This window comes from Phasianus colchicus, chromosome 7, assembly GCF_987193195.1.
Source record: "Phasianus colchicus chromosome 7, bPhaCol1.hap1.1, whole genome shotgun sequence".
Taxonomy (NCBI): Eukaryota; Metazoa; Chordata; class Aves; order Galliformes; family Phasianidae; genus Phasianus; species Phasianus colchicus.
The window spans coordinates 25485197-25508703 of NC_143442.1; the positions used below are offsets into that span (position 1 = coordinate 25485197).

A 23507-nucleotide genomic window follows, 5' to 3' on the forward strand; every position below is an offset into this window, starting at 1 on the left:
TAAATCAGCTTAATGTTGTAATCCTTAAGTTTAGTAAGTATTTTGGTATTAAAACTTAGATCTTCTGACTCCAGAACATTTTTCTGTACTTTCGGTACAGTGCACATTCTTGTGTGTACATGGTTCTGTAACTTTAGATTTTGAAGTACCTGTTAAAAGGCGTGAGGTAAACTTGTCTAATATTTTAGCAACAGTTACTAAAGATAGCATTTGTTAGGCTAATGCCAACCCAAACACCACATGGTATTTCATAGTATGCATCTGCTCCAGCTTCTCCTATCATGACATAGGAGGACAAAGTCTAAGAGGAAAGCGTGTGCTCCGTTTTCCCCCCTAATCCTCACTTATACTCCCTGTTTTTCCCTGTTGTCTTCTCTGTAGGACCAAATAATTCCTAATATTCATCAGATTCCCTTTCATGCTTCCCAGATGAAATTCCTTTTAGAAGCTACTGAGTGATGAAACAGAAAGGCCCAAATCCCTCTCCTCCTTGCTCTAAGATCCTTGAGAAATGCAATGAACATTCTCGTCTCCTCCTTTACTTGAGACCTAGGCATGCTCAGTCAGCATCAGTACATCTTCATCCCTCTTTCACTCCCATTTCTCTCTTTCACTCATTCTGCTGTTATCCAGACACTGGCATCACCCATGTCTATGCCTCATTGCCTGTGGCCAATGACCCACTGAACCTCCCCTGGTTTCTGCTGAAGGATGTATTTTTCCCCAGTTAAGAGACCTTCACAAGGGCTATTTCCCTCCAACTCTACCCTTGGTTAACAGTGAGATTCAGCCAACTCCTGTCAGGAAGAACCACCTTCTCAAAGATATTTCACATACAAGAGATGGCAAGTATTGGGGAAATCCTTAAGTGGAAGGGAACTAAGAGAAGAACAGAAGAGGATGTGGAAACCTGCAAACACAACAGAGCATGGCAGAAGAAGGTAAAGGCATACCCAGCACACAGTGGGCAAAAGGGCAGTGGGTACAAGGACACAGTGAGGGAACGGCCTTCCCCTCAGGCAAACCCCAGCAAGATCAGTAGTCTCCACTGACACACAGCTTCTGTTTCCAAGGTGTTGGCTGAAGTGTCCTCCTTCAAATACATAACTACAGCTCATATGAGGGCACACAAGTGCATATGTTATGTATTTGTCAATGCAATTTTTTCCCCTTCAAGGAAGGAAGCGCTTTCCAGAACTTGAACCATAAAGCTGGCTTTGATATTGAATAACCTGATCTTAGGTAGGTTACTTTGTTTCTCTGTGCTTTAGTTTAGCCAGTTATACGACATAGAAACAGTAACTTCCCTAACTTCAAAGGACATTCTGATTATTTTAAAATAACATAAAGATGAAAAAGGCAATAATGATAAATAGTAACCCTTAGTTTACACTTATGCAAAAATTCTCCTACAGATCTAGGTGCTTGACTTCAGATGAAGAGCAGACATCATTTGATGTTCATTTCTTGCAGCATGAGTGCCAGCTCAAGCTTCGCTCCCTGCCTCCTGCTCCAGGTGCGTGTTCCACCCCAGCAGTGCCACCAGCTGCACGGCACAACCACAGTTGTGTTAAGCAATGAGCTGGGTGAGGAAGCCAGCAGGGAGATCATGGGGAGCGGGGTGGGAGGAAGATCTGGAAGGCAGCACCCCTGCCAAAATAAATACACATCAATCCAGTGTGAAGGCGGCTATCAAAACCATCAATTTGTGTTATGCCGTGGGCATACGAGAAATACAGCCTTACTTGTATAACATGCTCTGTCTGCCCCACAGTAACAAGCTTGTTTCAAACCAGCAATAAATATTTCAACACAAATTCAAATAGGTAATGTGGAGACACTGAACAATCCTATGGAACTGATTTTTTAACAATGTTGGAATCTGTCTGATTTCTAGATTTTCTGCAGAGACTGAACAAAACCCTTCCGCATAGTAAACTATACTGTATCTGTAGCTCTTCTATTTTAAATATGCTTTCAATGTAATTATAAGAATTCTTAAATTTAACCCTGATGTTGTCACAGCCGTGTGTACAGATTTTAACTGCTTTAATGACATTGTACAATTAAATTTTAAGATTGGTAACTTCAGAAGATACGTTTATACAAATGCTTGCTTCAAACAGTAGAAATTAGAATGGGAAAAAGCCTCTTTAAAAATGAATATAAAGCAGGCTTCTGTCAATATGATTTACTAAAGTCCTGAGTGTACCATGAAATCCTGCTAAATGAATAGCAGAAAACTAAAGTCCCACAAAATGAATAGAAATCTTTTTTGTCAAACAAAACTGATTTAAACTTGAGAATGACTCTTTCCTGACAGGTGTGCTTGCTTTAACACATCACAAAGCACAAGCAGTCATAGCCAAGGTTTTGATAAGACTCATTTGGTTCCCAGCTGGGCACCAAAGGACTTTTAGATTTCAAAGGCACTATGAAATTCACCCCCTTTTAATATGTATTTGTCATCCAAAATTAAGTCAATAGACTTGTGAATTTTTTTGCCCACCATTCTCACACTAGTCTCAAATCAGATTTAGCAATATGTAATTCTGTAGCTCCCATTAACTGTCAGTTGAAACAGGGGACTTTAATCAACTTTATAATTTCAGCTTGCACTATATATATATATATATATTTTTTTTTTTTCTTTCTAAACAGCTCTTTGCTTAAAATTTCAAATCCATGGAAGGTTTGTGAGGAGTCTAGAGCACTGCTATAGCATAGCTAGCTATCAAGAACATGTATAGGGACTATGTTCCAAACAAAATAAATATAGCTACATTTCAGCAGTAAGTAGACACTCAAACTTCAAAAGGCATTATATTTGCTTCACCAGAAGAAAAGTAAAAAATTGCAGTTAGCAATAGTAACTTGGTTACTATTTGGCTGTATCATAATCTTGAAAGAATGGAAAAGCTTACCTACCAAACTCAAGAGCTCCATCATAACACAGAAATTCACTGTGTCAATAGCACTTTTGGGAATAAGACACTGCTACTGACATAACACAACAGAATTACAAATACAAATACCACAGAGAACAATCATATGGTGTACTTTTGACATCACTGTGACAGTGAATATGCTTGAGTCCTGCTTGAGTAGCAACTGTAAATCACTAAATTACATGGATTCTTGAATTCTTACACAGACTGCTAAAAAAATCTCAAAATTTAGCAGTTTATGCTCGCCTTCCAACTGACAAGTTAGCAAGCAAGTATGCAGTCATAAAATGAGCATGACTTTGATGAACACATAAATGAAGTATGATCCTAGCACGCTAATTAAATATTTAGCTCAGCACATGTCCTGCTGTTGGAAACTTCTATTCCTTAGCATGTATAACGTGGTGACCACCCAGCTGGTCTCTTACTGAATGCAGGACTGTGCTCGCTTCTGTTCCCTGCTCTGCAGAGTCTGCTACAGCCTCTAAAACCACACAATAATTCAGTGCTGGACCAAGCCCAGAAAAGTTTGGAGTCGTTGTGCAGACATATCTTGGTACCTTAGCTTACTTGTCTACTCTGGAATAGTCAGTAAAATATATAGGATTTACAATTGATGAGTTTTCCTCCATTCGCAAAATTTAAACATTATTGTCTTTGTAACAGATATTTAACACTCTGAGCCTACTATGAAAACTTTCTCCCCTCAGCAGAGCTTGGTGGTCTCTGTAAAAACAAAACAAAAAAAAATTAAAAATCACATCTAACTGATCTGTATCAAAAATAAGAAAAACATCAGCACGTCTGAGCTACACAGAAAATCTCAAGTCAAGTTTAAAAACAATTCCTTGATGCAAACTCTCCTATGCCATTACACACTAAGTACTCTCTATTTAGGGCAGGATGTAAGAAGGCTCGTATTTCCAAAGCTGAGCACGTCTTTCACGGCACTCTCTCACTGAGTGTGCCTGTACAAGAACTCTGCAAGAGCTGCAAGGCCTGAGGACAGCATACCTCGCCGAGCTCCTGGCACTGCTCTCAGGAGATGCGCAACGCTTTTGGTTTACAGTGTGTATTTATTTCACCCACACACATTTTTAGTTTGCTCCAAAGATGCTATGAATGGCTCTGCAGCTGGGAGTGTCCGACGTGGGTGTGTGCAGTGTTCCACACACCCAAACCTACACGTGGTGGTGAACGTTTCCCATTTGCACTGCTTACAAGTGTGTGATTGATCTGCTGACAGTGTTTGCAAAGGCAGGGAAGCTTGAGTCACTCTGCAGAGTCATTAAAAAACTTTTTCAAAAAACAATTAAGATATTTTCTATATATTCATCTAGCCGTGACTGCTGGTGTTTTTCTGTGTTTTATTTTGCAATACGTTTTCACCAAGCTTTCTCTGCTTTCCCAAGCCATCTTGGAGACAGCAGTGTCTCAACCTGCACTCAGAGGAAGAACACTACTACATGTAATTCACAATAGCTCAATCAGCACCATCCATTTTGCCTTACTTGCTGCAATTATATCCACAGAGAACAGAAATGGAGGGAAAAAGAACAACACTTAAAGTATAATCACTTAGCATGCACTGCAGTTTAGATAACTACCTGTCAGGAGTTCGTGCTTATGTTTTATAACATTCATACTAATTTGCTGAGTTTTAAAACTATTTTTCTAACTACTATGGTGAGTTACTTCTTTAATGGGAGAAACAGAACTATGACGAAGCAACAATGATCTTGGTGGCTCCACACAGAAGGTCTGGCTAGGGCTAGCCAGAACACCATGTATTCCTCAGACACACACATCTTGCTTGTGCACACATTGACATACATGGCTCTGAGTCACCACTCAGTGATACACAGGAATATTTTGGTTCTGCATAGGAAAGAGTCATCTAACACTCTTATTTCCTGTTCCAAGTGTTACCGTAGTGAAAAGTGCTTTTATGCAGTCTGCAACGATCCCTCACCCTTGCTCAGAGTATATTTAGTTTAAAAGTCAATACAAATGTCTGGAACAAGGAACTCTTTTGCTCGCCCAGGAAAATATTTACAGGCTTGCAGGCACTTCTAAATGAGCTTCATGCTCATTGCCTAAAGGAAGGCAAAATCCAGGCCAAAGCAAAAAGCTGTGTAATGTTATCCATAGATACTTTAGAAACTTTCATGAAATAACTGCTCTGGCACCAAGAAGGATACATGCAATAGTTATTAGGATTAAACTTTAAGATGCATAAAACAGTCCTACTGAAACAATCTTAGTGGAGCCTTCAAAGGTATTCAAAAGTATTAAATGTTTCAGTTCGGTCTCAATGCAACTTTGTATCACGTCTTAGAAAATTAAGACCTTCCCCATGCCTCTGAAAAATACCAAATCTCACCTTTGATGCTAAAATAAAAAAGCTACAGCAGTGTTAAGTCTTCACACTTCCCACTTTACAATTTATTTGCCTTTTCAAATAGAATTTCTAACTTCTCTCCTTTAGACATACCTGCACAACTAATGTATAAAAGTGTAATACCCAAATTAACTGAAATAAAATAGAACTAACTTAAGTTAGATTCTAAGACTAACATATTCATTTCAAATTATCAAATATGTAGCAGAATAAATATCTTAATGTCCCAAACGAAAACACAGATGATCAAAAGAGATACATAAACTTTCTACACAAATTTGATTACATTCACTATTCAAAAGATCCATACCTATTCTGACACGGAAAGTAAGAAAGCCAAAATCATATATTCTGCAATCCCCCAACAGCTGACATTAAAAACTTTATCTCCTCTCAGAAATTAAGTCAAAATGAGAATTGCAACAAGGGAAAGTGTTTCACACACACGATCATACAGCATCACCCCACTCACATGCAATCACAGAATGGCTTGCAATGGAAGGACTCTAAAGATCATCTAGTCACAACCCCCCCTTCCACAAGCCGAGTAGGGCTGCCAAACAATACGTTAGGCTGCTTGAAGCCTCATCCAACCTGACCTTCAACACCTACATGGATAGGGTACACGTGCAGGGGTGAGGAAACGTATTTCATTTTGGTGTACCAAATTTATGTAGAGGATTATTGTGGGAGTTATTGAAAAACACCTGAAAGACAACACGGACGGACACTGGTCATTGACAACATGGGTTCACAATGAAAATGCCCTGTTTAACAAATGTAATTCCCTTTTATGACAAGGTTACTCACTTAGGCAACCAAGAAAAACCGTTTGATGAAATCTTTATGAATTTCAATACTGTTTCTCACACTATCCTTCTGGACAAAATGTCCAGCATACAGCTAAACAAATATACAACACGATGGACGAAGAACTGGATGATGGCTAGGCTCCATTAGCTAGAGTAAATGGGGTTACAACAGGCTGGTGGCCAGCCACTGGTTGAGTTCCTCTGACTTCACGTTAGGCCCAGTTCTTTCTAGTGTTTATATAAATGATCTCAATAGAGGACTCAAATGTACACTTAGTAAAGTTGCAGATTACACTAAAATAGGAGTTGTTAATTCCCTCATGCTCAGGAACCAGCATCCATTACAACAGGGCACTGTTCATTTTATTTATTAAGTATGAAACAGTGAAAATAATAACGCATGGCATATATCAACAACTATTTCAAAAAACACAGAAGTAACATCCCAATTGCAACGTGTCAGGAAAGAGTAATGAACACAAATACTTCAAAACAAAGAAACACAGAAAGTTTCAGTACACATATGCAGAAGAAATTACAGATAGAGGGACTGTATTCTTCGTATTTCATACATGTCTACCAAATGCACTTTCATGAATTTCCTTCACTCTAATTTACTAACAACAGTCAGCATTCCTGTTTATAAAATCAACACAAATAGGTTTTTATTATCATCTCTAATCTCTTTCAACAGCATAATTGCATCCACTGGTGTCTTTGTGAAGATTTCAGTGTCATCATCTCCTGTTTAGATAGCAACAAAACAACAGCACTGAACTGAAAATTTAGGAGCACACTGACATGATGCTTTTCTGTCTGTGTGGGCTCCCCTGGGTGCTCTACGATCTCCTGTCTGTTCTTTTGAGCCCAAGGTTCCTGTTAGCCAGAAAGCCAACAGAACACCTCAGATCCGTGTCTTGAGAACATTCCAGACAGCTCAGTTCCTAAGAACAAAACGGAGATGCCTGCAGCCAGGATGACACATGCACCTTTTCAGGAGCTAGACACCCAGTTATAAAACTCCACATTCTAATTGTACAGCCAGTCGCTCATTCACTATTCAGTACCTGAGGCACTCCCTGGAATTTGTCATTCATTTCATTAATGAAAAGGATGTAAGCCCTTCTTCATAAGGAATGAATAAATAAATGAATAAAATTCTGATTCTCAGTATCCTTCCACATAAAGAGATTTTGCCCGACAAGATGGAAGAAGACAAACTCTAGCTTCCATGAAATACAGCTCCTGCCCTTGGTTATACTCCCAACAGAAGACTCGGGGGGCCCGGACACAGTGCTGCTCTTGGCTGTGGTCCCCAGCCCTGGCAGGAAGGCAGCCTGCTCCATGCCTGCCTCTGCGGGAGTGCAGTGACATCTGACTGACTGAATTCAAGCTGTTTTAAGAACACTTGGTCTAAAAACAATTCAAATGCTCCTACGAGCAGCTTACTACATTATTAAAAACCTAGAGGATTTATTTATTAGACTGTAAAACACCGCTGTTGGTTTACCTCCTGGTAATCTCCCGTTTGAAGAGTCACTGCACATCATTTCATAAAGACAGGAGCTAGAAATTAACACGTATAGGATTTTAAGGCTCACCATATTTGTCAGATAAAGAAATTGACCAAAAAAGGCCCACAAAAGACAAGTTCTGCAGAGCCCACATCCCTGTACCCACCCTGCAAACCTGTCACTCCACGGGGGGCTGAGCTCCCTGGTGCCGATGTAGGCATGTAGTGCAGGGGAGCTTGTGAGGTAGCTGAGCTCACAGGGGACTGTTCCAATCACGCTGCATGTGCCAAAACCCTAAAGCTTTCTTTCAAAACTGCATCAGTTCCAGGATCGAGAGTGTAAATTGTCTTAGACAGAACCATGACACAGGATTAGATACTTCTGTCAGCCAGCTGAGCATATAGTACAGTAACAAGCGAGGCTTAGAAAAAACGTCCAATTAAGGAGTAAGAAAAATACATGGAAGGCTTTTTGTGATCGAAATATTAATCCACACAGATAATTTTATTAGTACTGAACAGTCAACAATAGACTTAATATTTATAAGCAATGTTCAGTTTTGTGCTTAGCATTCCCACTCCCAAACCTGCCTCTCACTATTTAGCAGCCTGCAGTCACAAACCTTTCTCACTAGCACTGTATCAGGAGCAGACAAAACTGGGGGTGGAAATTTATCAGTAGCTGCTGGCAGCACCTATCAGTGCTTTGCAACCGAGCTTTGCTGAGCTCTCGTTCCTTTTCATCTAAACTCCAATCATTTTAACCTTTAAAAAAAGAACAACAGAGGAGGACCATGGTTGAAATTAATAAATAAATGAAATATGAGGAATGCAACCAGCCTAACATAACCATTTACTGAGTAATGCCCGAGTATGATCTCTTGCTAGTTTAGTCGATATAACCAGCTAGGGCAGCCTACTCTGGTAACGTTTCACTGAGTGCAGTGTCATCAACTTAAAAACACAGAAGACTGGAACAACAAATTGCTGAACTTGTCACTGATGCTTTCTCATGTTTTGTACTCAAACTTCAAGGGTATAAACAATTATCTCATATCTTAGCATTAAATATCCCAGATATGACTACTCCTGACCAAATTATAATCACATGTAACTCATTCCAATCTTCTAAGATTTACAGCATGCAGTCTTAAAGTTTTAGGGGTGCAGAAATAAAAGAGCTAGAAATTAGTAAGTATCCATTATTAATACTTAATAATTGTGAGAAAGCTTTTAATAAAAGTCTACCATTCCTAATATAACAGAAAACCCACCGACCACAAATGTCTGCAAAAAGCATTCTGCTATGTCCATTCACCTTCCAGTGAGCTTTCACCCATACTTAAGACATATGGACAGTGTATGGTTTGTTTAGAATAATGTTTATTGTATATTGTAGCACCTGAATAAAGACAAAAAGTGTAGCAATCTTGCTTGCTCCTCTTTTAACTTTAAGGAGAGAGGAGGTAAAAATACTACTACCTTTTTCTAGTCTTTGTTATTTACATGTTGAGTTCCTTTCTCATCAGTCTTATCTATTTATGCCTTGCATCTGTAAGGTATTCACAATAAAGCTCCAAAATGCATCGTCACAACAGATATAGGCTAGTTAAGTCATATTATTAATATCAATATGAAAGGCAGAAAATAGCATTTCAAAATTTCAACATTTCAAAAAAATTGGAACACATTACAATATTTGTATTACCAAAGATATTTGCGTATTTTTAAACTTTGAGAAGTGCATAAAACTTACCAACTCTAAGCAGCTGATTTCCAGTAGAGATGCAAATGAATAACTCAAGAACTGCACAATGCAAGAAACGTGAATCACCTATTTACAGACAGTAGTTAATCTACTACATATGCTTTCACTAATTCTGAAGAAGGCACAAGATCATTAGCTATGCTTTAGAAAAATTGATGCTTCTTGTCTTCATTCTGGGTCTGAAACTCAAATAAAATATTTGCCATATGGTACTAGAAATATACAGGAAATGTCCAAGATGACTACAATGCTGTTTGGACAATTCTAAGTTATGCCCACACGTACTTGAAGAGTTGAGCTCTCTATGGACTCTGAAGTACAATGCTTTAAGCCCTCAGAAACAAAGTGCAGCTATAGTGCAGCACTTCACAAACACATCAATACAATTGTGTAATATGCACTATTATTGCAATATTTCAAGATAAAAATTGTGGTTTTTTTCAGTTTCTAATATATTTTTAAAACAAGTTTGCAGAGGCTCTTGTTCTTGAAACTCCAGGCCATAAAACGATTTGTGCTAGCACAGCTCTGAAGTTACCTTGTACAGCTTTCCTAACTGGTGTAGACTGATAAAGCAACAGGAAATACGGTATAAAACTTACGGGTTTTCTGGTAGTAAAAATAATACTTGAAATGTTTCTCCATTTTAAAATAAGAACAAACATTTCTTTAACATAATTTTCAGTTTTTTGTAGCTTTGTGGTGCATAGTAAGAATTTCACAATATTTCCAAACATTTTCAAAATATTTAAATCTCAGCGTAAGTAAAACATTTCAATTTCACCTTCCTGATTAAATATTTCTGTAAGAGAAAAAATTCACATGTACAGCTTTTCTAAGTAGACTTTGCCTTCATATTCATGCTCCAATTGTACATCAAAGCTTTAATTTTAAATTCAGTAGACGTCAGTTTAATCTCAAAAGAATATGATGTCTTAGAAGTTAAAACATTAAGTGCAGCTAATAGCAATCTGTAAGAGATTCTGCTTTCGATATAGCTGTTTGTAATGAGAATCACTGAATTGAAGTTACTCAACAAGCATTACCTGTTATCTTGAGTGACTTGCGAAACCTTCCACTGATTGTACAGAAACTAAGGCTTTCACTTGAATTTCTACATAACCATCTAGAAAGATTACTAATTGCTATAACACTGCTTGTTTGTTCCCATAGCAACTCTCACTTCTACTTTTTCTACCCTCTTCCACAATGTCCCAGTAAATAACTTCCTAGGAGGTATATCATTGTCCTCCTACACACAATAAAACTAGGCCCTTAACTACTGCCTTAATATTTACTGCTACTTTCCCACATACATTTCCCTGCCTAATAACATAGTGAAGATACATTGATGACATACAGCATTTTAACCCTTAGCCCTTAGCTGTGTAAGATATGTTTGATTTACTCCCCGCTGTTTCAAAGGTGCTCATTCCTGCCTCCATTTTCAAAACAGAAGGTCAGACATATTGCAAGGGTTTGTAATTTTCCATATTCCATACATCAAAATCATCAGAAGGACAAGTATCACACAAATAGGGGAGAGTGTTCATTTACAGTGTTTTCTTACATGACGCAGAAATGGAAGATCTGCTCAAACAACCACTAAAAACTTTGCTGACCAAGCTCTGCACTTGCCAAGAAAAATCCAGCTGAAAGAAAAGGCATTTCAACTACAAATTAATACTGGATGTTACTCTCTCAAAACAAGCAATCCAAGATAAGAACTGAGAGAGAACAGTGTTACAACTTTGCAAAACTAGTATGACGTGATCTAATTCAACTTCAGTGGAGCTAGGTTGGGCCACATGCCCACAGCAACATGAGTCTAACTGCTACCTCTCAAAAGTAGTAGCTGAATCAAAACCTTCTATTACTACCTTAATTAACCTGACCCAGCCATGCACTTTAATAATTACATGATTTAAAAATGGTAGCTTTTCTTAGCTAAGTTTCCAAAGAATTCTGTGAACTTAAAGCCAGACACGTATGTACTAAGAAGCTGGCCAAGAAAGGCCCAGATGGTACAGTGGAAAGATAAATCAATCTATCAGTGGTTTAGAATAAAGAAACACCAGCTTCCTTTGTTGCATGAGGCAGCAGCTTCTTTATAACCAAATTTCAGTGCTCTTACGTAATATAAGTTTTTACATTCTTTAAAAATCACAGCCACCATTTGTTGTTATGAAGAAAAAAACACCTACATCGTTTCAACAACAGTATGAACCAGCAATGCTCAGCTCTTGTTGCCATGGATTTTTCCCATGTATCCTACAAATGCATTACCCGCCATGCAAAGATGTATACTTAACATTCAGTTGCTGTGAGATTAATTTATGCACAGTGCCAGGAATGCAGCCTTGAGGAAAAAAAGAAACCATAATTAAAAATGGCTTTGTTGTTTTGATCCTGATGTTATTTTAACTTCAATGATTAATTACAACAATATATCTATGACCAATGAGGAAGAACATTTACCTCTTTAGTTTCTTAAGTTCTGTTTAAATGGTCATTATGAATGAGTGTAGAATTAATGAAGTTACCTTCAAATTAACTCAAAATTTGGAAAGTATTCTGTAGACACAAGGGGCAGGTAGTTTACAAGAGTCCCAAAATAAATGTTGGACAAAGACAATAGAGTAAATACACATCTCAAAACATTTACCCAAAGAAATAGCTGGCCCTTTTTAAGTGGACTTAGAGGGTATATACAGATACTTATCTGAATGTAAGACGGTGGGGCTCTTTTTGTGAAAACAGAAAGTGTAAGAATAATGAATCTATCCAGGGGTAACTTCGCAAAGCACGAGAAAATATTTCAACCCACTATGACTGAAAAGTGAGAGCTGAGGATGCAAGGTTACTCTGAAACTTCTGCATTTTGATAGCCCTAAACTACACAGATAAAACCTTCAGATCTGAAACGAACACCATGCTCCAATCTCTACTTCTGCCACTTCAGGAAACAGCTAACTGAATCTTTTCATTTTTAATATCTCAAGACTGTGGTCTCTAGACTACACAGCATCCTACAGCATTTGCAAAATTCTAGCTGGAGGGATAGCCAATCAACTAATAACTACTTGAATCTTTCCAGATTACTCTTAAGATAGAACAAAATAATATTATGACTACTCAAATGTATGATTGTCTACCACCTGCAAATTAAGAAGCAGAAAGGATTAAATTTAAGGCTTCAAAAACCAGTTTGACCTCGATCTTACTTGTCATGTTTATAAGTATTTTGTTACAAGATAGGATGGATCTTCTGTATTTGTGTTCTGACAAAATGAGAATTAACCTACAGGAAAAGAATGTACGCCATTCCATGAAGATACGGTTATGATACAAACTTTTTCTATATCCTAAAAGACATAAAAATTAAGTGTAATTTTTGTGAGAACACTTTGAGAATTTTATGAGAACTATGGTTTGTTGTACTTAACATGTCTAAAAATCCTAATTAACTTCTAGTCTTGAAACATCTATATTCTAGCTACATCTTTCAATGAGCTACTGTTATTTGTCCTATGTAACAACCAAGTGATGATACAAATTCATATTTTATTCTTTTTTGGGGGATAGTTTTAACTCGGGAATTTAACAGTTTGCACAGATCCTTCAGATTGACTGTTGGCTGAAATCACTAGGCTTCATACAATTAACCACATACTACTCAAACATGCCTTGAAATTTATAGCATCATCAAGATAAATACAGTTTTATCAGTCCAAGCAGCTTATTTTCTGCCACTGAAGATCTTTTCCACATGCAATATTTTTAACATCTTATAAAAAAAATATAGATGAATACGTACAATTCAGAGGTTATACTGAAATAACCAGAAGATTTGCCATAGGCCTTGTGCAAGAATTTTGTCCTCAGTATTGAGGACAGCATCAAAATGGGTTTTAGAAAGAGTCAAGAGGGCTGGGAAAGGGATAGTCAAACTCCAGTTCAGAGAAACTGCAGGAGTTTGTGGAGAAACCTTTTTCTTTGTTCATACTTCTAACTTTCTAGAACATCTGCCTCCACAGTGCTGAGCATGTATGGAATTTACACTGCCAGAAGCAGCCCAGTCTCCAACAAACGCAGCAGTTGAGTTTTATAAAGTATCAGAATAGTAAATAAGGCCATCCTTGCTGCTGGAACAGCCATCTCTATCTCTAGCACAGCTAACGTAGGCAAACAACTGTGCCAGAAAGAAAGCAACCTACTTTGCTTATGCCTAATTTTGCATATTATGAAAATGGGAGGCAACACAGTAACATAAAACAGTTTGAGTCAGAAGAAATGTATGCTGCAACACTCAATTACAGCTGGGTGAATTGAGGACTGTGTTACACATTTAATATGTTTTTCCTCTCACTTTGCAAGTCAGGCTAGATTTTTTAGTATTAGAAGTTCAATCTAAAAACTATTTGGAAATGTTATCATGCAATAAATTAATTGAGACCATAATTTCTACCCTTAGAGAAGCACAAACACAAGTTGTTTCATAGATATTTTATCTCCCTACTGTGGAGGATAGAGAGGGAAAAGGAACTACATGCTTTTTTTCCTTCCTGTCTGAAGTTCCTGCACAGTAGTAACGCCAGTTATATTTGAGGAGCTCTATCACACAGCCATTACCAGAGTCAAGTAGTGTCTGTTCATCACTGCACAGTACTGAGCTCTGACAAAGGTTCCAAACAGTGATGCTTACTGTACAAATAGTATTATCAGACAAAAGGTGCCATACATCTTGCCAGCTCACTTTACCCAGTGCATTTTCCCAATAAAAGGTTACTTTTCTTTTTTTCTCATTAACATGCCAAGCTCTCATTTTGCCCAGAATTGCTTATAGAAACTCTATCCTACAACTATTTTTGAAGGCATCAACATCATCACTACGTGAATACTGTGAATTATCATTCCTAAATATAAACTGCTTTTTTCTTGCTGTAAATACCATCCCATTAAAGCCATCTTCATTTCACAAACCACTTTTCTATCACAAAGAACTTTCAATATGCTGAAGCAGTTGCATTACCATTTACAAGCCTGCCACTATTCAATCTCTCCTTCATAGTTTGTATTTAGAAAAGGCTGTCCAGAAGTTTAGATTAGGTTAAACAACTGTGTTTCTTAATGATTGGAAGGCAGCATCACAAAGTGTCTGTTAGTCATGACCCTCATTCTGAAATAGAAGGTTAAGGGGTAATATATTGATTTGGATAATACATTGTTTTGGATCAATGCACTATGTTCATTTTATAATAAATAAAAATATAAATAATCTAATTTGAACTAAAACTAAATTGCTCAAACTAGTACTCTTTGAATGTTAAGTCAAAGTTAATCTCTATTAGAGGTATACAAAAGAAAAGTCAGATTTCAAAGCACTGCTAGAGAGAATCTCTACGGCCTGATCACTTTCCCTTAGGAAATTAGGCATTTCCATGAAACAGAACTGAATAGATGTGGCAGACTTTTCAAATGTGCCATAATTTTAATGAACTTCCTGGCTCGTTTTTAAGTCAAGTCTGAATTCTTCTGAATATCCCCACAGGCTTCTGCAGTTAGGCATCCAAACCAAGCACCCAAGGTTAGAGAGCATTTTAGTAAACATAATATGCATTCAGCAGTTCCCTAAGAAAATACTTGTAAGCATTTAACTCATTCTTTGCAGAGCACCATGGAATAAATAAACATAAAACTTCACATGGAAAAGATCTGTTCTGTCTGGTATTTCTGCTGCGTTAGAAAGGTCACACTTCGTATTTTACAGTGCACAAAAGAAAAATCATTCTCTAATTGACTTCAATCATGAAATGACAGAAATGGAAACCTCTGACTTACTGTAAGGCGTCGTATCAGTTGGGTCAGGAGGTGGGAAGTTTTCAGTGAAGTTGACATTACATAAGTCAGTGCTACAACAGCAGAACCGATATGTTCCATTCTGAATCAACGAAGGGGTGGTTGTAACTATACACTCCTCAAAGTGACACTCCTGTGGATCTCCTATATGAGACCAGCATCCTGTAAACAGAGGTAAATTAAATAATTATTCTTGTATAGGGGAGCATTAAATTAATTTTACTGCATGGATAATTTAAGCACACCTATAAAAATCAGTACCATATAATACTGAATTATATGTTACAATGGAATGGAAACAGTTATCATAATTTGTTTCATGATTTCACTACCATTCTTTAAACCAACAACTGAATAATTTCTTTCAGAATTTGTGATAGACAAGGAGAAGAAACACAGGCAGTGTACAGATCACCATCAAAGGTGTCTACCTCTAAACCTCAGTACGACAAAACCTGAGTTCTTGAGCCTTCTAAGCAGACATATCCTATTCCTCATTTCTTTGATACCAAGACAATACCACTACCATCTGATCCACAGCCTAAACAAAACTGTAACTTAATTGTCTTCTTAGAGCTAGAAAACAAGACCACATCAATAATTTGGTGCTTTGGGCATAATTTCTAACAATTGTGTCTTTTTCAGTGTCAACTGGAATCTTTCTGGAATCTTCTACCACAACTTATTTCTTGCTTAGTGCAGGCTTTCTCTTCCTACAGCAACTGTCCCTTCTCAAATACAGCCAATGACAGTTAAACATTGTTTATGAACAAGTGCCTGGAATAGAAGAAAGCAGAGTAGGGGCAGAAGTGAACAACCAAACTGAACTGCACATGTTTGTTAACTGGTTTTCATTCTGTTCATACATTTTACTACATTAACTGGCACCCAAATAACCTAGCAGACTCCCTGAAAATAGAAATCAAAGCTCATCTTCAGCAACTGCAAGACCCCTTCCTCCCATCACGCTCTCAGTAAAAAAATAATGAATTAACAAACAGTATGTCACAGTTTTGCTCTAGAGCTGCAGTTCCCTTTGTTCAATCAACCTGAATGTATATTTTTAAAATGACATTCACTTTTGAATCTATCATAGTATCAATAAGTATACTAAGGTACACTCAAGACAGTTATCTTCCTCTGGACATCCTAAACAACGAGCAATATGAGTTTTATTTTCTTTACCTGCATACTGCACTCTTTAATCTCTTCCAGAAATTGTTTATTTCAAAAACCTTTCTGTTCATCTTCAAAATTGCTAAATGGGAAGTCTAATTAGTACAATGCACAAACAAAACAAATTTTGCAGAAGAGCATTCTCAGATTTATTTGTTACATTACAAAAAGCTGAAGAGTAGCAAAAACTAGTGCACTTACCACAAAATGTCACATACCTTGCTTTACGAGATGTATGTCTCCTTCCCGTGTTTTTTCCCAAAGTCCATAGCAGGTACTACCTTTCATGCACAAAATGGTGCCATTTTCTTGGGAGATTCGGCTCTCACTGATTCCATGGTCCTGCTGATACGGGTCCTTAAATGCACACAGCCGCTCCTCACTCTGTGCAGCTTTAGACAAAGAAAAAAAAAATTTTTTGTCACTAACTTCATTCATAAAATTTTAGCTTTAATTATAGGAAGACTACAGTCTTCTGGAAAACTATGTTTCACACCATCATGAACTAAAATTTTCATTCTTTAAACTGTACTCCAACAGTCAGAGACAAAAATCCTGAAGTTACTTTTATAAAGAGGTCAGAAAAACCTCAGAAGCTGTTTCAAAACGGATCTGCAAATGTTTGAAGAAAATTTCATTGCATAGCCTGCATCATTTATTCACAAGAGTAAGTTATGCAGCTGTTAGCTGGTTTCTTCAGCAACCATGAGTTATTTAATTGTTCCCAGGTTGTAAACTAAGCCAACCTTGTTCAGAGTGCCATCCAACCCAGTGCTACCCTATCGCAGCGTCATGCTCCCCCTTCACTGATCTCTCTTTTTCCCACATTTTATCCATCTGTTGCACTGACTTCTTTTTCCTCAGCAGCCCACTAATTTGGGCTATTTCACACAACATTTACAACCACTAACAGAAATACAAACAGCTGAGTAAAATCCATCCACTCTGACCAATGAATCTGTGAAACACTGAGTGTACATAAGAGCAAAGCTGTACAAAGACTATCCCCACAGAACATCCAGCAGGAAGACTTTATGTACAAAAAGAACACAAAAGTTAATACACATGATCACCTGAGAAAATCCTTGAGTTTTTATTAAAAAAAAAAAAAAATCACAGAGAGCACGCTGATTTTAAGAATATTTGATTGACAAACTTCAAAAATTGAGTATCTTAAAAAGTCAGATGTTTTACACAAAATTCCTGTGGGAATTTTTGTTTATGTTGCCTTCAGTAAAGGACTCGACCAAGCTCACAGGCCTCTATCACCTTTTCTCTGAGAAAACACATTCAAAAAACAAAGTCTTTAGAAAAACAAGTCCAAGAAAAATAAATCCTGCATTTGTAGTGAATATGTTATTTAGACTATTTTCATTCCTCACAAGGATATGATTTTATAAAATGCTTGGAAAATCAGACGTGTAACTACAACACAATAAATGTTATTCAGAAGTACAGCTCTGCAAAGACCCCATCTCAGAAAGAGATGCACTATGCATCTCAACGAGTAGACTTCACTCTGTTCTTAGACTATGTGAAAGCATTGGGAGCAGAAAAATACAAGGTTGAGAAGGGGATAAGTGATATTTTGGGAAAAGTCATTCTGAACTTAAAATAGAATTGTAGAATATTATTGTCAATTACTAAAGGTACTGGCTACCTGCAAAATATTTCCTCATCGAGAATTTAATTGTTTTGTCATTTTGCAGCATCAACTCCAAAGATGCTGAGTTTCAGCAAGGCAGACTTATTGCAAAAAAAAATTGTATTATTGGTGCAGATGATTTGGTAACAGAAAGACAAAATGAGATCTAGATTCAGATCTGTGTCTCACTCATAAAGTTGTTGCTATTCATTAAAGAGTCAAAACTCAATATTCTCTTATGCTGAGGCAACTAGAAATAGCTATACCATTGAGAAAAGCCATCTGACAGTGACTCCTAGCTCATTTTGCAGCAGCAGTAATTAAAACAGCACAACTTAATGTGATTTTTAATGATCTGGTGGGGTGTATACGATCAGTTGAGCAGGTCAGTTTAGAAGCAGTAAAACTCTCAGAGTAGGTGACAGGAACTTCTTAAGCCACTGTAATTCAATCACTTGCTGCTCCACATACAGCACTAACCTAGGCCATGTTATTCATCCACCTTCCTATGCACTGATCAGCGTACAATTTATCCTTTACATCTGCACCCTGACTTTTGAGGCAATAAACATTCATTAAAAGCAGGAGCTGTACGTTGAGAAACTCAGTCGCACAAATTTCAGATTTAACTCCTTCTTTCTAAATGAGTAGAATAAGTTGAGTTATTGAGGACAAAAAGGTCATATTTTAAGATCCACTATGTGCTGCCTCAAGCAGCCCTTGCCAGTAGCACGCAGTACTTTTATTCTCAGGAACAGCTGAGTATGCCAGGCGTGAAGCATCTGTCCTACATTCCCTGCTCCACGACACAGGGCTGGACAAGAAATAATGGAGGAAAGGGTAGCAACCCACTACTGCAAGAGAACAGGAGCTGTCTAACTTTGAAAATCAGAAAGGAAAAATATTATCATTGACATATAATTTTCAAGAGGGAATAGGACAGAACCACGGGTTCTTGTGAAACACGACATATCTGCTCCAAGGGATACTAAGAAGGTTTTTAAATCAGTTGAGTGCAATAGCAGAATGGGACGAATGTCACTCGTGTTGTTGCTTGTTTACTGACTGCTCAAATTGCTACAGGATGAGCTTTCATGATTTGCCCTTATTGGGAAAAATAGATTAAAAAGAACTGAACTTAGAAAGCAGATTTGATTATCAAAATCAGGCAGATTTGGTTATCAAAAACCTGTTTCATTTTGTGTGTTTTTTGTTTTTGGTTTTTTTTTTGTATAATTTTTTGGGGGGGAAAACTAAAACTCCATAGAATTCCAGGAAAAGTCCAGTTTCATAATATCTTAATTGATTTAAAAAAGAAAAAAGAAAAAAGAAAAAAAAAGCTTTCCTTCAGAACTAAGCAGGGGGGAGTGGGGAATTATTGTTGTTATTATTATTATTTTGCTTTCCACAAACAAATTTATATGGTACAGCTATATGTATCATGTCCTGAGGCACAGATCACTTCAACTACTATTTTTCTGGACTCTTCACTTTTCTAGCTAACTATTAGGATCATGTTTGAGAGGCAAGAACTTGACGAAGCCACTTGTAAAAACACAAGTTGTTAACTGCTGTCCAACTGCACACTACAGAAAGCAATCACTACCAAAGGCTCTTCCGATTAGAAGAAAATGTACAACAATATCTGCAGAGGTAAGGAAGAGGTAAGCATGGCAAAATGATAGCATATAAGTGCCTGTCTTTATCAGTTTTCTAGCATGCCAATAGAAACGCAAGTTCACTTGCCACAGTTTAATGTCAGATGATCTCAGCGGGAAACTTTTCCAATGCTAATAAAGGTTATGTACCCAAGAACAAGAGTTTTCACCCTGACCTCTGCACATTCATGCTCCAATTGTAACAGAGTAGCACAGCCCCTATGGGAGCAGTACCCACCGCAATACTCTGCTGAACCCTGCCCCTTCCCTGATGGCTTGGAACATCTGGGGAACAGGAGTTTTTTCTATGGTCTGTGTGTATGTTCATTGTTGCAGTTCTAATGCCAAGGAGAATTGGGTGGGACACTCAGATCTCGAGAAACCATCCGGAAGAACCACAGAATAGATGAGTCACTTCAATTTCCTTGCACGGTTTCTGCACATTCCTGCTCTGGGAATCTGGTAATACAGTTTCCCTCTGCCAGTCAATGGAACGAGTCAGTTCCAAAAACTTTTAGTATCGGAAAACCTGAAGTCAGGCTCTGGAAGCAGTCACTAGCCTACATGAGTTTGCCTAAAACCTTCCCTCACCAAAAATGGAGATGCCACTATGAAAAAACACAAGGGTGCTGGGGTTCTGTCTTAAATTGTATTTCAACAGAATTCTCAGTCTTCGTGCACAATGCTGCTGCTCCTCTGCCTGTATGCATACTCCTCCTGGCCAACCTTTTCTGTCAGCTTCAGTCTGCTCAGGAGCCAAGAGCTGAGCCAGGTGTAGGCTGAGCTGGGCCACAGCCACCTGTCTGCATCTTCAAACCAGAGAAACAAAGAGGCCATTTACAGGTCAAGCTAAGCATCTCCTCAGACTAGAAATGCCCAGCACTGTGCTCTGCTAACAAACCCAGCACCTAGCACCAAAGCAAGCGGTGGAACAGGTTTTCAAGGCTGTCAGTAGCACTGCTGAAGCCATTTTTTCAGAGCTCTGCGCTTTATTAAGAGATACCCCACAGCAACCCTGTCGCAACCCCCTTCATCTTTTTACTCCTGCACAAGCTAAGCATCATGAAAACAACTGCACTAAAACCATTCATCTGGACTGCAGTTGCTCTAATTAATGTGAAGGTCCATAACAACTCTTTCATCACTAGGACTAAAACATAACAAAGAGAAAAAAATGCCAAAGATTCTACACCTACTGGGAAGACTCCTCTGGAGAGAGTTCACTCTACTTAAATCAAAACTATCTGATCAACTGGTATGCAATAAAAGTAATAATTTCCGTATTTCTGAAATTACAAAGAAAAGGAAGAAGTCACATTAAAGGCTACCTCCAAAACGGAAAAAACAAAAACAAAAAAAAAACCACTATTTTTTTTAAAGTATGTAAGAACAAAGAAGGATTTTTGAGGCTTTCATTGTCATTTTAAAAATGTGATTTTTTATAGTAAATATATATTTCTTTCTCACACAGAACTTCACACAGAACTCATACATTCAGATCTTTTCTAATTCACTTTCGATAACAGATGCAGTGAGATTTTCAAGGAAGTGACAAGGGAGTGCTTACACGTCATAAACCACTGAAAAATTTACCATTACAGACAACTGGAAATAGATGGGGCTAATGCTGAAAGGGACAAAAGAGTAAAATTTGAACAGCTAGTTAAAAAGATTTGAAATGCCTATTTTCCATTTCCCCTGAATTTGTGTGCCAGACAAACTGTAACAAAATAATTTAATAAAAATAATGAAGTTAGCTCAAAATTCAGTTCTCTCATCCAGCAGGGATTTCCAACATAAACAAGAATGAGGGGCACCATTCCCAAAGAGTGGAGCAAGCACTTTACCTTCTTATCACAGAAAGGAAAAGAAAAAAGAAAAAAGTTGGTTTTCCCAGCCCATTTTACATTTCTACTTCATGCAAAAATGAACTTTATAAAGCCAGTTTCAAAGTTTCATGCTTAAAACACGAGCAGCATTAAACTGGGTATTTAAATAAGTAACCTAAGAAACACTACATGCACTCAGCTTTCTTGTCGGGCTGTTCTTCCTGCTGCACCTGATGATCACACACACTGTAACAGACTTAACTTTTAGAAGGCACCAAAACGTTACTGTCATATTCTGACTGAAGAATGGGGGATCAGACCAAGTTAAACTATTTCACTAAGTTCCTGAAGGAAGTGGGAATTAACAATAGTTTCCCTGGACCGTTCTTTTACTCCCACTACATTTTGGAGAGGGACGTATTTCTAGACAGCAAAGAGTTGAAAAAATAAAATAAAAATGAATTTACTAGTGTATCCTTTGTGTCAGAAATCTTACATGCTATGAATATGATTCATCTACACTACAATGAATTTATACAGATGTATACATTGCTAACTGCTTATAATATACTAATACGCTCATACTTTTGTGTTTTTGGAGAACATAGTTACTGAAAACAATTACAGCAGAAATACCAAAAGTTACAGGGATCCAACTGCAAATCCTTGAAACATGACTCATATTTTTATTAATAGCATAGGAAGCTGGTTCCATTAGTATTTAATCAACATTTCCTGTCCTTACATCTATTCAATGCTGTATATGGAACTTGCATCAAGTGTAAAGGGAAGGGGAAAGGAAGGAAATGCTACAGAGAATTATTTTACTCCCTGTTCTAATTGTCAGGGTAAACACCAAAATTTTCAGCTCTGCAATCAATGTCAGCCAATGCATTTCATGATGTAGAAATCATGAATTAAAGAATCTGAGCTAGTTATCAGAAGAGAGATTTGCATGTAACCTTGGCAAACAGACTTGTTGGCATCAGAGACATATATATACCATTTTGGTAATTAAGTCCAATTGCAATCGAGACCATGTTGGTGTGGAATTGGAAATTAAAAAAAAAGAAAAAGAAAAAGGATTCTGAACATTTGCTTGCCTTTAATAGGATTTCTTTAAATGTAGGCCACTATGCATTCAACTGGGAACCTCATTAGGCTGCAACAGATTTTTTGAAATGATTAAAATTTTTTTCCTGTAAGTTGTCCTTTTAATTAGTGAGATTTTAATCAGAAGGGCCAAGACATACAAGTTCTTTTCTTTCAATTCTGCCAGCTCTCTGTGAAGTTCTTTTATGTGTACAATCCGGGGCAGCATCTTCACCCTAGAGGCTGGGTTATGAGACAGCACGTGTCTTCAGAATGCAAGCTAGCAAAACGAAAGTGATTAAAATATCACCTGAAAGTATACCAGGAGGCTCCTTTGAGAATATCTTTTCAACTACTGACAGCTGTGTTCTTATATGATGTAGGGAGAAAAAGAACCTTGAAGAAATCATTACCTAGCATGCTCTTCACTAATGCCTTTTTCATCTTTTCTCCTTAGAGACTCTAACTACAAATAAATCTAAATGTGTACACACTTGCATGAAAATGTCACATGCGGACTTCTTTTGAAACATCTCTAATACTAATGTACTGGGATGAAAAAAACTCAATTGATTGTTATCTTCTCCATACTTATGCTTCCAAAACACTGTTTTGTACCACATTTGACTGAATATGCTGTAGAACTCTGGACTGACTAATCAGGAAGGGAAGCAAGTTGCCTGCTTGAGAACTAGGAATGTGAGCGTAAAGGTCTAAAACCACCATAAATGGCCTGGGGACTTTTTGAGTAAGAGGTCATGAGCAGCAACCATGCAACACCCAGCCAGGAAAGCACAGCCCACTGA

The 23507-nt window shown here is 37.6% G+C and overlaps 1 protein-coding gene across 3 annotated transcripts in view; it reads right to left on the reverse strand.

Annotated features, from left to right (window-relative positions):
• The window catches only part of BMPR2 (bone morphogenetic protein receptor type 2), a 103546-nt gene that overhangs the window by 36143 nt on the left and 43896 nt on the right, over positions 1-23507 (reverse strand). For all 3 annotated transcript variants that reach the window (XR_016468358.1, XM_031601249.2, XM_090144200.1), the window contains exons 2-3: positions 16696-16869; positions 15284-15463 (exon numbers count right to left, since the gene is read on the reverse strand). Coding sequence is in view for 2 of the 3 variants with exons in the window: in XM_031601249.2 (XP_031457109.1) it covers positions 15284-15463; positions 16696-16869 (354 nt within the window). In the remaining variant the exon portion in view is untranslated. The remainder of the gene's footprint in view (positions 1-15283; positions 15464-16695; positions 16870-23507) is intronic.